Below are 13,165 nucleotides of genomic sequence, written 5' to 3' on the forward strand. Positions count from 1 at the left end.
GATATCTCCTTTCATCAACAATCGTTATTTTTTTAAAATAAAAATTTTGTCTTAAATGAATCATTAAATTCAAATAAAACGAATCTGCAGTAGGAAGCACGCTTACATCAGTGCTTAGAACGTAATGAATATAATAAAAGCATTGAAACCTTTTGTAAGGAAAGCTGTTCGTGAAACAAAAAACAAATTACACTGTGTTGAGCATTAAGTGTGTTTATTATGACTGACTATACTATACTATACTATACTATACTATACTATACTATACTATACTATACTATACTATACTATACTATACTATACTATACTATACTATACTATACTATACTATACTATACTATACTATACTATACTATACTATACTATACTATACTATACTATACTATACTATACTATACTATACTATACTATACTATACTATACTATACTATACTATACTATACTATACTATACTATACTATACTATACTATACTATACTATACTATACTATACTATACTATACTATACTATACTATACTATACTATACTATACTATACTATACTATACTATACTATACTATATACTATATAATGACTATACTATAATTATATAGTAATAACGGTCATCATACGATAATATATTAATAGGAAAGAAGATACAATGGAAATACAATAGATGCAATGGAAGTGTTTGCCAAAGCAGACCTACATTGTAGAGATGGTGTGAGCGTAACCTGCGAATAACAAAATGATTCGATCACGTTCGGTCCAAATCAAGACGATTTTTCATAGCGCCTTTCATAGATGAACGTACTCACAAAATCTAAGTCGGATGCGTAATATTCACTGGTCGTAAAGGGTTACTCCTTTCATCAGTGAGAGCGCGAGCGAGAATGCCTTTCCCGTCCCGATGATGCCACAGAGGAAAACTATAATGGGGTGTGTCTAAGGACACGAGATCATCGGATTCGTCGAGAAAAGCCTTCGTTCAGAAAGTAAGGGAAATTGGCGTTGCTGCTAATTGGTCAATCTCCATATCGGTGGTTAGAAAAAGATGCTAGCCGCCCTCGAGGAAAAGTTGCTAGTGGGAGACGTCGTTCGTTGAAAGAAATAGATCTCCCCTATCTTACCGTAGTTGGGACAAAGACTGTTTGTCTGTTTGAAGGACTTTAGTCAACTCAATCTTAAGATTTATAACGGGCCCTCGAGCTAGCTGAACATGTACTGCGGAGACGCATCGACATCTGGCAATCATCATACTCGAAGAATAGGGTCTGCGTGTGGCGAGCTACGGGACAGAAACCGTTGGAATGTTTACTGTCGCGTGTCGCCACGAATATTTCTTTTAAGGAGAGCTATAGAATTACTCCATACCTTTGTTAGACAAAGCGTTCATCCCGTGACCGCGGCTACGTTCGGCGACTGACTGTCGCCTCGAGCCCAAGCTCATTATCACAACTCTCGAACAATTACAATCGGATTGAATAACTACAATTGTTCAATTACAGACTCCGGTTTCCTTCCCTTTGGAACTTTGGGAATATCCCTTAACACTTTAATCTAGATTCTACCATAGCCATAATTAACCCCTTGCCGTACTTTAGCGAGTCAGACTCGCGATGAAGATTTTGGCCCAAACATGAATATCGCGAGTCTGACTCGCGACCAGATACTTGAGCCAAACGTAAACATAACAAGCGGAGCTCCCGGACTGTTTTTTTGCCCGTTGCGATCTTGACTGAATGTTAGTTCCTGTTTACGAGCATCACTCTGGTCTGTTTAGCGATGTCTACCGCTTGGGCCCGAGTTTTGTCGAACTAAATGGCACGGGAAGGGGTTAAGCAATTGTCGTCATTCAATCCAACTGTATTTGTTCGAGATTTGTGATAATGAGATTGGGCTCGAGGCGAAAACCAGTCGCTGAAATGCTTGCTGGCTGAACGCTTTGCCCAACAAAGGTATGGAGTAATAGTATAGCTCTCCTTAAAAAGAAATAGTTGTAGCGGCACTCGATAAAAAACATTCCAACGGTTTCTGTCCCGTGGCTCGCCACACGCAGATCCTATTCTTCGAGCAAGATGATTGCCAGATGTCGATGCGTCTCCGCAGTACATGTTCAGCTAGCGTGAGGACCCGTTACAAATCTTAAGATTTAGTCAACTAAAGTCTTTCAAACAGACAAACAGTCTCTGTCCCATCTACGGGAAAATAGGGGAGACCTATTTTTCTCACGAACGACACTTCCCGCTAGCAACTTTCCTTCAAGGCCGGCTAGCATCCTTATCTAACCACCAACATTGAAATTAACGAATTAACAGCAACGTCAATTTCCCTCACTTTCCGAACGAAGGCATCTCTCCGCGAATCCGATGATCTCGTGTCCTTAGACACACAGCATCATAATTTTCCTCTGCAGCATAATCGTAACGAAAAGTCATTCTCTCGTGAGGTCTCATTAGCGAGTTACATAGCGTCTTTACGCTCGGTGAATATTCTACGTTTTAACAAAGAGTTAGTTTAGTAATACTTCCACCGTAGCCAAGCAAGTCAAGTACGACTTGGGCTTTGGATGAAAGCGCATTCTGTTATCCCGTTGACCGCGGATTCGTTATTGAACCTGGGATCATTGTCATTACCTTCTCGAGTATATAATTAGCTCGGTTACTTGTCAAATTCTGTAATAATCATATTTGCACTAGTCAATGTCTTCTCTATTGCATAACAACAATGTCTAATCCAAACGAAGATTCGTTTCACGGCCCTAACCATAATCGTAATGTGAACCCGACATATATAACTGCGTATTATATATATGGCGTAAGTTGTTAATTTCTGGGTATGTGAGGGCTGGTTAACTAGTTGATATAGTAATATTATATGGATAGATGGCTTATCTATGGTGACGTTTTGGCTGTGCTATGTATTATGATTGGCACTCTTTTTGGAAGGATATGGTATAATGGTACGACGATTTTGGCTATGTCCCTGATCTATGCGCTATATTTGTGGTATCGTGGAAAAGGGCCTAAGGAACGCCAAGTTAACCATGAACAATGAGCCGAGGCGCTGTCGGGTCCATCAATGTGTCGTCGGTCTTGCAATTGTATAGTTTTGTAGAAAAGGCGTACGTGACCCTGGCAACGAACATCTGCGGAACACGCGCGTGGTGGGCCTAAGAAAAAACAATGGGACGCCAGAACGGGGAGAATGTGAGTTTAGAAGCGACAGTGTCGGTGGAGAAGTCAGTTGAGAAGCGGTAGTGTGTCTGTTGAGAAGTCAGGGAGAGTCAGGGGAGAAGCTGCAGAGTGTGAATGGAGGAGTCGGAGAATATGAGTCGGGAAGTTGAGAGCCGAGTATGATAATGAGACGCACGACGATATTGTAATCTGTTTTTCGTATTGAGTATTGCTTGTTAAACTAAACTTAACTCCAAATAAAACATCATTACTTGTCCTTACTCTAAGACACATTTAAGTTACCACATATTTAATACAAATATGGACATAAGTGCATTAAAGAGAAAAAAAATTACAGGGGGTTTCGGAGCCCCCAGGCCCTGTGGGTGCTTCAAGTGGCGTATCAGGCTCGACTCGAGGGTCATCTAGCGACTAGACCAACGACGGGAGGAGGGTCGATTCTTGAGCCATCTCTCGCTCGGGTAAAGCTACCGGCGCTCAATCACATTCAGCGAATTTTGAAATTCTTCCAAAACTGTGCCTCAGTCTTCTTAGGAAGATATAATGAAAAAAGCTTCATCTGCTTCAGAAGCTGCTCGAAAAAAATTCAATGATTACAGGGCAGTTTTATCGGAAACCCAAGAAAAAGTGTTAGTAAATTACATACTAATCTCAGACGAAACATTATTTGGCGTCACTTTAACGGATCTACAACAATTAGCTTCTCAAATAGCAGAGAAAATTAACATTTTGCGTAACTTTAATAGAGGGAAGAGGAGGCAAAACTGATCGTACGCTTCCCTTTAGAAACATATAACATTAGCATTAAAAGCATCTGAGAAGACGTTCGTTAGTCGTGCAATTGGTTTCAACGCGTTGTTGCAGGGCAACTCTTCCATTAGTTACAGTCGATTTATAAATAGTATAAGACTCAACCTGGTAATATTCACAACGCTGACGAAAGTAGGATTATGCAAGTGCCTAATAAATCATTGAAAATATATTGTAATTTTTATCCTTTGGTTTAGCGGATTCATAAAATTCTCAAGTCACATGCTTGAGGAACCAGTGCTTTCGTTGCTTGATGGTCACGTATCGCCAATACACTAAAATCGTAGAATTAATTAATCTCGCTCAAAAAATAATATTATTACTTTATGTTATCCACCATAGTGCGCCCATCATTTGCAACCATCTCCACTAAATACCTTAAACGCTGTGTAACAAATGACGAAGTTACGGAATTATATAAAGCAACATTTTTTCGAAGCAGTTATCATTGAAACTGTCATTCAAGGGTCCCAAGAATCTGCAATATTTTCTTTTAATGTGTTTCCCGATTACTTGTATGCTCCTTTAAAAACTACAAATACAGACCACAAAATATCAAGAGCCAGATACAAGAGGATCCGATAGACCAACAGGCGATCAACATTGCGCAGCAAGTCCTGTTAGCAAAAGACATAGAGACGCATATCCACATCTAAGGACGCAGGAACGCTATCAGTGACGTTTAAGGATGCAAAGTCTTCAGCATTTATATTTTCCCCCAAAATAATCAAATCTATCTGCCAAGCAAAGGAAAAGCAAAAGAAAAGCAAAAGAAAAGCAAAGAAGAGAGGGAATACTGTAACAGTCATCTCGGAACAATATAAAAACCATCTCGAACAAGAAATTATTCAGGCTGGGAAAAGACCGAACGAAAACATCTTTCAAATCCAGGAGCGCACTTAGCAGAGATAAAGAAAATGTAGCAGTGGAAAATGAAAGATGCAAAATTCTTCACTCGGGCTCGCATATTCTGTGATGAACTCTATATATCACCGAAATCTAAAAAAAAAAAAAAGAATTCAATGTAATATATGGCATAGATGGGTACATCAAATTTGAATTTATTAGATTAATTATATGTCCTCTTACGTCGTCGCGCAACTTATTCCGATTATGTCCATGAAGAGTGAGTTATTTGTAAAATTTAATCGTAGCGTTTAGCTTCCCTTCATAAACGTAGCTTATTATAGTTCGTATCGTTGTCGTCTGACTTGGAGCCTACATATTCATGCACACCATCAACACAATGTTTGGATCTCTCGCAAAGCGTCTTTTAACTGTTTGCCAACCGATGCATTGATAAGGCGTCTTTCTCCAACATTCACTGCTGAAGTCATCAGAACATGGATTGTATTGGGTGATCGACAGAACGACGAGTTTTTGAAATTGCAAGGTCGTCCCGCGGCCTACTCCAAGAGAGCGTCGAACGATGACACCGCGCTGCATTGTATCTGGCTAGTCGTCGAATCGCTTCAAGTCAGTTCAGAGAATCAGTGACAGTGCACTTCGCTGGACGTGTGTTCACGCGCGCCTTCGCCGGACATTCTCTTTATATTAAACATTGTAGAAACAAACTGTGTGTGGACACGATTAGCCTATCGTGCACATAGCTAGAGAAAGAGAAAAACAGAAAGAATGATTAAAAAATTTGAAGAAAGGAAGAAAGCGAATTGGAAAAGAGAAAAAAAGGGCTAAAAGCCGTGTTACGCCATGCGGCTTGCCATAGATTATATTCTTAACTGTCGGTCGCGGCACTATAATGTCGCAGACGGATCGTCGCGGCTGCCCGGCAAAACAAACATTGTAGTGGCAAGCGCATGGTTCATTAAGCAGGGCGACCTCCAGAAACGTCGATTCGTGGCCGTTATTTTATCTGGCGTAAAAGAATGTGGCGTGATCCGAAGGTAGTGGGGGTCGCCTTCCAGAAAAAATCAGAACATTTCGAGAAGCCAAACAGTCAACACACATCTTATATCGCGCATTACGTAGTCACATTTTCTTTTTGTTGTTCCATTTATATCTTTCTAGTTAATAAGTTGTTGCAATAAACATTAATTTAGTTGTGTTAATTTTGTGAAATTTCATTAAACTACCCTTATTATCATAATCGAAATAAGGGAATCGATCAGTTCGTGGCGTCGATTGTTTAATCGTAACGAGAACTTACAACTCTCGTTGACGTGATATCTCGCGATCGCGTCCCTCCGCGAATGATCGAAACATTTTGGTCCTTCGAGCCGGATACGTGCCAGTGAAGAGTGCACTTACCAGTGACCACACAGTGCCACGTGACTTTATCAAAACCAGCAGCGGAAGCAGGAGCATCCACTACAGCGAAACCAGTGACGTCAGGCGCGTCATCTTCGAAGAAGCACATCCCATTGGCAAGGGAACGCAACCACGCAGCCTTCCGTCGCAGCTGGACAATCATCAACGCAACGAATTTCACAACTTAACATACACGCGACCTCACGCCGCACGACAGTAAGGTAAGCTCGTTCCTTATTTCGACTATCTCCTATCCTCGGCAACGATGACGAGCGAAGACCAACTCATCTCCCTGCGTGGAAGACGAGGCTACTGTAGCGGCCGATTCACATATTTATCGAATCGACTGGACGAGTACGAGCAATCTGAGAGTCAGCAAAATTCCTTATTAAAGAATTACGAGAAACAACTGACCGAAGTTGCGAGTCAATTCGAAGCGATTCAACTCGAATTAGAAGTATTGGACGAGGGGGAACAAGCGCGCGGCTTCGAAATAAGGGATCAGTACGTCGCGGTAGACACAAGGCTACAAAATCTTCTGAGGAACGCGCAAACAGCTTCGCCGTCGACATCCATAAACCCTCCAACCTGTGCATCATCCGCAAGTTCAAATCCGATATCCATTAAATTACCAGATCTTCGGCTCCCCACCTTTGACGGAAGCTTAGAAAAATGGAACACGTTTTATGATACTTTTTCCTCCACTATCGATAAAAATCCTAGTCTCACTGACATACAGAAATTCCATTACCTGCAGTCCGCCCTGCAAGGAGAAGCAGCCGATTGTTTAAACGCGTTACCCCTTAGTAATGTAAACTACAGTCAGGCTATAGCCGTTCTCAAGGAAAGTTTCGAATGTCCACGATACACAGCTTTCAGTCACTGCATGGCAATAATTGATTATCCAAGGATAACCAAGGAGTCTCCAACGGAATTAAGGCGCTTAGTCCACACATTTAAACAACATATATATGCATTGAACAAATTAGGAGAGTCCTACCCCGATACGAGTGCTATGCTCAACAGCCTCATCCTCTCGAAAATACCACTAAGTATCCAAAAGCAATGGGAAATGACGCTGCCCAATAACGAGGTACCTCCGTACATTCATTTATTAAACTTCCTAGAGAGATTAGCACGAAGCTCTAGACCGATCACCACGGTCAGACAAACAAGAGAATCACCGGAACAAACTACTCCGGTCCGTCAACGCGCATCACGAGGGCATGCACTTACGGCGACACAGGTTACTCCAACATGCCCCACCTGTCAAGGACCACACCCCATTTGGAGATGTGACACCTTCAAAACCAAATCCCTTCGCGAACGCATTCGGGAGGTCAAAAGAGCATCACTATGCCTCAACTGCCTCGGGAAAGGGCACACAACGAAGCATTGTTTCGCAGGATCATGTCGCATATGTGGAGAACGACATCATACAATGCTGCATAGGACAAAACGCCATTCAGGGTCTCGTTCCAGCACGTCCAGCCCGAAATCTTCCCCATTAAATAGCCGATCCACAACACCTTCCTTGCCACCTTGCGTATCACCCACTCGCCGCAAAAAGCACGCAACAGACCACAGATCGGAAACACCACGAACAGCCGCGTCTCCAAGTCCACCGCCCAGTGACAGACGAACACACAACCAATGACGCCGACGATCGACGACTCCGTTGACGACCGAACATACCAGACCAATAGCATCCGAATTACTGTCCAATGATCTAGTCATCACAGCGCAGATTAATATTTTGAATGATAAACAGCAACCAATCCGTTGTCGAGCGTTGCTCGACACCGGATCCAGTATGAACTTCATTACCGAGGAATTAGCAAAATCGTTAAAGATAAGGCAAAACAAATGTTCGGTCCCGATCGGAGCTCTAGACACCTTGACAACGACCTCTAAGCGACACATCACGGCCACGATCACTTCCACTGACGGTACATACACGCGGACATTAACGTTCCTTATCATTCCAACCATATCAACCTTAATTCCCAGCGAACCCATCGATCGTTCGACACTCGAGATACCAAAAAATCTCAAATTGGCCGATCCACGATTTCATTTACCAGCTCCGATAGATGTACTACTAAGCTCAGGTTCAACACTCGCGTCGATGTGTGTGGGACAAGTCAACCTCACGCAGCCAGACGAGCCTGGACTGCGTCTGCAAAAGACGCGATTCGGATGGGTAATCGGGGGGAGTCCAACTTCCCAAACCGCTACAAACATATTTCACACATCCACGACGACTTTACAAGCAGACCTCGCGCGGTTTTGGGAAATCGATGAAGGACCCTCAATTAAACATATCTCAGAGGCAGATCGACGATGCGAAGAACACTTCCAAGCCCACACCCGACGCACCAGCGAAGGACGATACATCGTCGCTCTACCTTTCAACGATCAGCTTCAGTCACTCGGATCCTCTAAAGCGCTGGCGAGTAAACGACTCGCCTCACTCAATCGCCGATTCCAGCACGACAAACGCTTCGAATCAGAATATCGAACGGTAATACAGGAATACCTGGCGTTGGGACACATGACGAAGGTCAATGACAACCACTCCGACGACAACGGATACTATTTAACCCATCATGGCGTGACCAAAGCATCGAGTCAAACCACCAAACTCCGTGTAGTTTTCGACGGATCGGCACCAAGCACTACCGGAACCTCCTTAAACGATACACTTCACACAGGACCCAAGTTACAGGAAGATTTATTTTATATATTAATTAGATTCCGCGCTCATCAATACGTACTCACCGGCGACATCGAGAAAATGTATCGGCAATTCCTCGTACGACCAGAGGATCGGAAATATCAAAGGATATTATGGCGCAGCGCGAGTGGAGAAACAGAAACATATGAGCTTAACACTGTAACGTTCGGTTTATCCGCAGCCCCGTATCTAGCTATTCGGTGCCTCAAGCAACTGGCAGAGGACGAAGGACATCGATTTCCACGTGCAGCACAGGTACTGCAGCGGGATTTCTACGTCGACGACGCTCTCACCGGAGCTGAAACGAAGGACGAAGCCCTCACGCTCAGAACAGAACTCACCAATTTACTTCAACTGGCCGGCTTAAGCATACGAAAATGGGCGTCAAACGATAAGGACTTATTACACGGACTTTCCTTAGAAGAAACAAATCACCAACATTTTTTGGGCGACTCGCAAACCTTGAAGACGCTGGGAGTGTTTTGGAATTCATCCGACGACTCTATTCTTTACTCGGTCGAAGTCAAACCCACGCCCTCTCGAGTCACGAAACGAATCATCAGCTCGGAGATTGCAAAAATTTACGATCCGCTCGGTCTGCTCGCACCGGTGATTGTTCGGGCCAAGATGCTACTTCAACGAATATGGTCGTCGAAAATCGATTGGGATGAATCACTTCCGATCGAGTTACATACAGAGTGGGAAAGGTACTATGCCCAATTACCCTTATTAAACAACGTCAGGTTCCCACGCAAGGCAATAATCGAGTCCGCAATGGAAATTGAACTGCATGGTTTCTGCGATGCCAGCGAAAAGGCTTACGGAGCCTGTGTTTATCTTCGAACCCTTAACACCAACGGCCGTGTTTGGACCCAGCTTTTAACCGCAAAATCGAAAGTCGCCCCACTCAAGTGCCAGACCATTCCTCGGCTCGAGCTGAGCGGAGCACTCCTTCTTACGTCCCTGATGTCAACCGTACAACAAGCCCTATCACACAAAATTACTCGAACTATCTATTGGACCGATTCCACTATCGTCCTCCATTGGCTCAATACATCACCTCACACCCTTAAAACATTCGTCGCTAACAGAGTCTCCGAAATTCAAACAAAAACCAGCATCCGCGATTGGCGCCACGTTCCTACCGACGACAACCCCGCGGACTTAATATCACGCGGCCAAACACCCGAAGAGTTTCTGCGCCCAACCATCTGGCAGCACGGTCCTGCATGGCTCTACCAGTCGGAAGGCTATTGGCCGACATGGGCGCTAACACCGCAAATTGAAGTACCGGAGCAGAAGGGGGCGATTTGTCTGTCCGCAAACCCCGCCGATTACAGTTTGTTGCAAAGATATTCATCCTGGCCCAAGTTGATACGAATCATAGCTCGTTGCCTCCGTTGGAAACAGAAAAGGAACCGAGCGGCACCCCTAACCGTTACTGAATTACGCATAACGCACAATAAACTGATAAAATTGTTGCAAAACATCCATTTCTCCGAGGAAATTCGTACACTCCAAAAAGATCGGAACGCGGCGATAAAGGGTAAGCTCACGCGACTCAATCCGTTCATAGACAAGGAAGGAATATTGCGAGTCGGGGGTCGACTCAGTCATTCGTCGATGACCTTCGCCCAGAAACATCCCATAGTATTACCTAAGTCATCCGTTACAACACGCATCATAGACCACGAGCACAAGATCCACATGCATTCCGGAACGCAGGCTACGTTATACGCAGTAAGACAAAGATACTGGCCCGTTGACGGTCGAAGTCAAGTATGGCGGGCGATCAAAGGCTGCGTCCGCTGCTGCCGCGCTCAACCACCGCCGGTAGAATACGTGATGGGTAATCTGCCGGAGGCGCGAGTAACGGAATCTCGCCCATTTACAAACGTCGGCGTCGATTACTGCGGGCCGTTCCACATCAAGGAAAAACGAGATCGTAACCGTCGTCAGATAAAAGTATACGTAGCCATTTTCGTATGCCTAGCAATTAAAGCGGTACACATCGAGCTCGTTGACGATCTCACTAGCGAAGCCTTCATCGCCGCTCTTCGCCGATTCATCGCTCGACGAGGGTATTGCTCCACCATCCATTCTGATAACGGCACCAACTTCAGAGGAGCAAGCAACGAATTACGAGAGCTTCACGATTTATTACAATCGGACGATCACAAGGAAAAAGTGACCGCATTTTTAGCCGACAAACAAATCGAATGGCACTTCATTCCCCCTCATTCGCCGCATTTCGGTGGGCTATGGGAAGCAGCGGTGAAGTCATTTAAACGCCACCTCAGGCGTGTAGCCGGCAACGAGTTACTCACCTCTGAACAATTGAATACTCTTATCATAGAAATAGAAGCAGTCCTCAATTCCCGCCCGCTAACTCCTATCTCCACCGATCCAAATGATCTCCTAGTCCTCACTCCCGGACATTTTCTCATTGGCGATTCACTAATGTGCTTACGTGATCGAGATTTCAGAGACATTCCATCGAACCGACTCTCCAGATGGCAGCATATCCAACAGCTTAAACAGCATTTTTGGAACCGCTGGCATAAGGAATATTTGAACGAGCTAACCAACCGCAATAAGTGGAGCAAGGGTGGACACGGCATCCAAAAAGGCACAATCGTCATCCTCAGAGAGGACAACGTTCCCTCCATGCATTGGCCTCTGGGCCGAGTTATCAAGGTTCATCCAGGCGCCGATGGTGTCATCCGGACAGCTACAGTTCAGACGGCAAAGAGCGTTTTGGATCGGGCCGTCAAAAGGCTTGTCCCACTGCCAATTCAACCCGATCTCGAGAAACCCGAACAACTAGCCACCGAGACGAACTAAGATGGGAACTTCAATCACATCTCGCTAATTTGATCGGTACCCTCTCAACGGGGGGAGGATGTTACGCCATGCGGCTTGCCATAGATTATATTCTTAACTGTCGGTCGCGGCACTATAATGTCGCAGACGGATCGTCGCGGCTGCCCGGCAAAACAAACATTGTAGTGGCAAGCGCATGGTTCATTAAGCAGGGCGACCTCCAGAAACGTCGATTCGTGGCCGTTATTTTATCTGGCGTAAAAGAATGTGGCGTGATCCGAAGGTAGTGGGGGTCGCCTTCCAGAAAAAATCAGAACATTTCGAGAAGCCAAACAGTCAACACACATCTTATATCGCGCATTACGTAGTCACATTTTCTTTTTGTTGTTCCATTTATATCTTTCTAGTTAATAAGTTGTTGCAATAAACATTAATTTAGTTGTGTTAATTTTGTGAAATTTCATTAAACCACCCTTATTATCATAATCGAAATAAGGGAATCGATCAGTTCGTGGCGTCGATTGTTTAATCGTAACGAGAACTTACAACTCTCGTTGACGTGATATCTCGCGATCGCGTCTCTCCGCGAATGATCGAAACAAGCCGAAAGAACGTTTCTTGACTTGGGCGAATTGGAACGCCCAAAGAACAAAAAAGAATGCGAGACAATTACTGGGGAAAATTAATTTTTATTATAAATTTAATGAAGGTGCCTGCAAACTCCTGGAACCTCTTCATAACTTATTAAGGAAAAATGGAAGGAATTCATCTGCAATGAAGAATGTGAGAAATCATTTCAGAAGATCAAGAAATACCTATGTTCAAGTCCGATCCTAGCAATATATGCACAAAACTAAGAAATATTCACTTACACAGATGTAAGTGGTGATGGTTTAGGAGCCGTTTTAGACAACCCTAAGATAACGGTATGTTACACCCGATTGCGTACTCCTCAAGAAAACTGAATCAAACAGAATCAATGAGGAAAGCAATCTATATCGAATGCCCTGCTATTAAAGAAGCGACTCAATATTGGCAACATTACACATTACTGTTGCTTCGCACAGAATGCTTGATATGAAATGAACCTTATAGCGATAGCGTTCGTGATGAGAACTAGCTGCAGTGCATATGTAGCAGCAAATGGGTTCAAGAAAATTGCATCAGCTCTAATATGGCGTTCTACGTGTACATCAACTGCAACTCGAATGATACACGTTGCTGAACCGAATAACAAGCGCATCAACTAAAAAATTGTGAAATAGAGATAACAATTAAGTGTTCGCAAGTGATCTTAGTTAACATATCTTGAACTTTGTTGCTGCATTTTCGATGATAGCGACTAGTGTT

General features: G+C 43.8%; 2 protein-coding genes across 2 annotated transcripts; both read left to right on the plus strand.

Annotated features, from left to right (window-relative positions):
• The first annotated feature begins 6,520 nt into the window (after positions 1-6,520).
• On the plus strand, positions 6,521-7,912 carry LOC126875571 (uncharacterized). The gene has a single exon (XM_050638523.1). The coding sequence runs from the start codon at positions 6,521-6,523 to the stop codon at positions 7,910-7,912; it is 1,392 nt and encodes a 463-aa protein (XP_050494480.1).
• A 156-nt stretch (positions 7,913-8,068) lies between these two features.
• Positions 8,069-12,780, plus strand: LOC126875572 (uncharacterized). The gene is made up of 3 exons (XM_050638524.1): positions 8,069-8,204; positions 9,174-11,246; positions 12,692-12,780. Exons 1-3 carry the CDS (start codon positions 8,069-8,071, stop codon positions 12,778-12,780), a joined length of 2,298 nt encoding a protein of 765 aa, XP_050494481.1.
• Positions 12,781-13,165: the final 385 nt, after the last annotated feature.

Source organism: Bombus huntii, chromosome 18 (genome assembly GCF_024542735.1).
Source record: "Bombus huntii isolate Logan2020A chromosome 18, iyBomHunt1.1, whole genome shotgun sequence".
NCBI lineage: Eukaryota > Metazoa > Arthropoda > Insecta > Hymenoptera > Apidae > Bombus > Bombus huntii.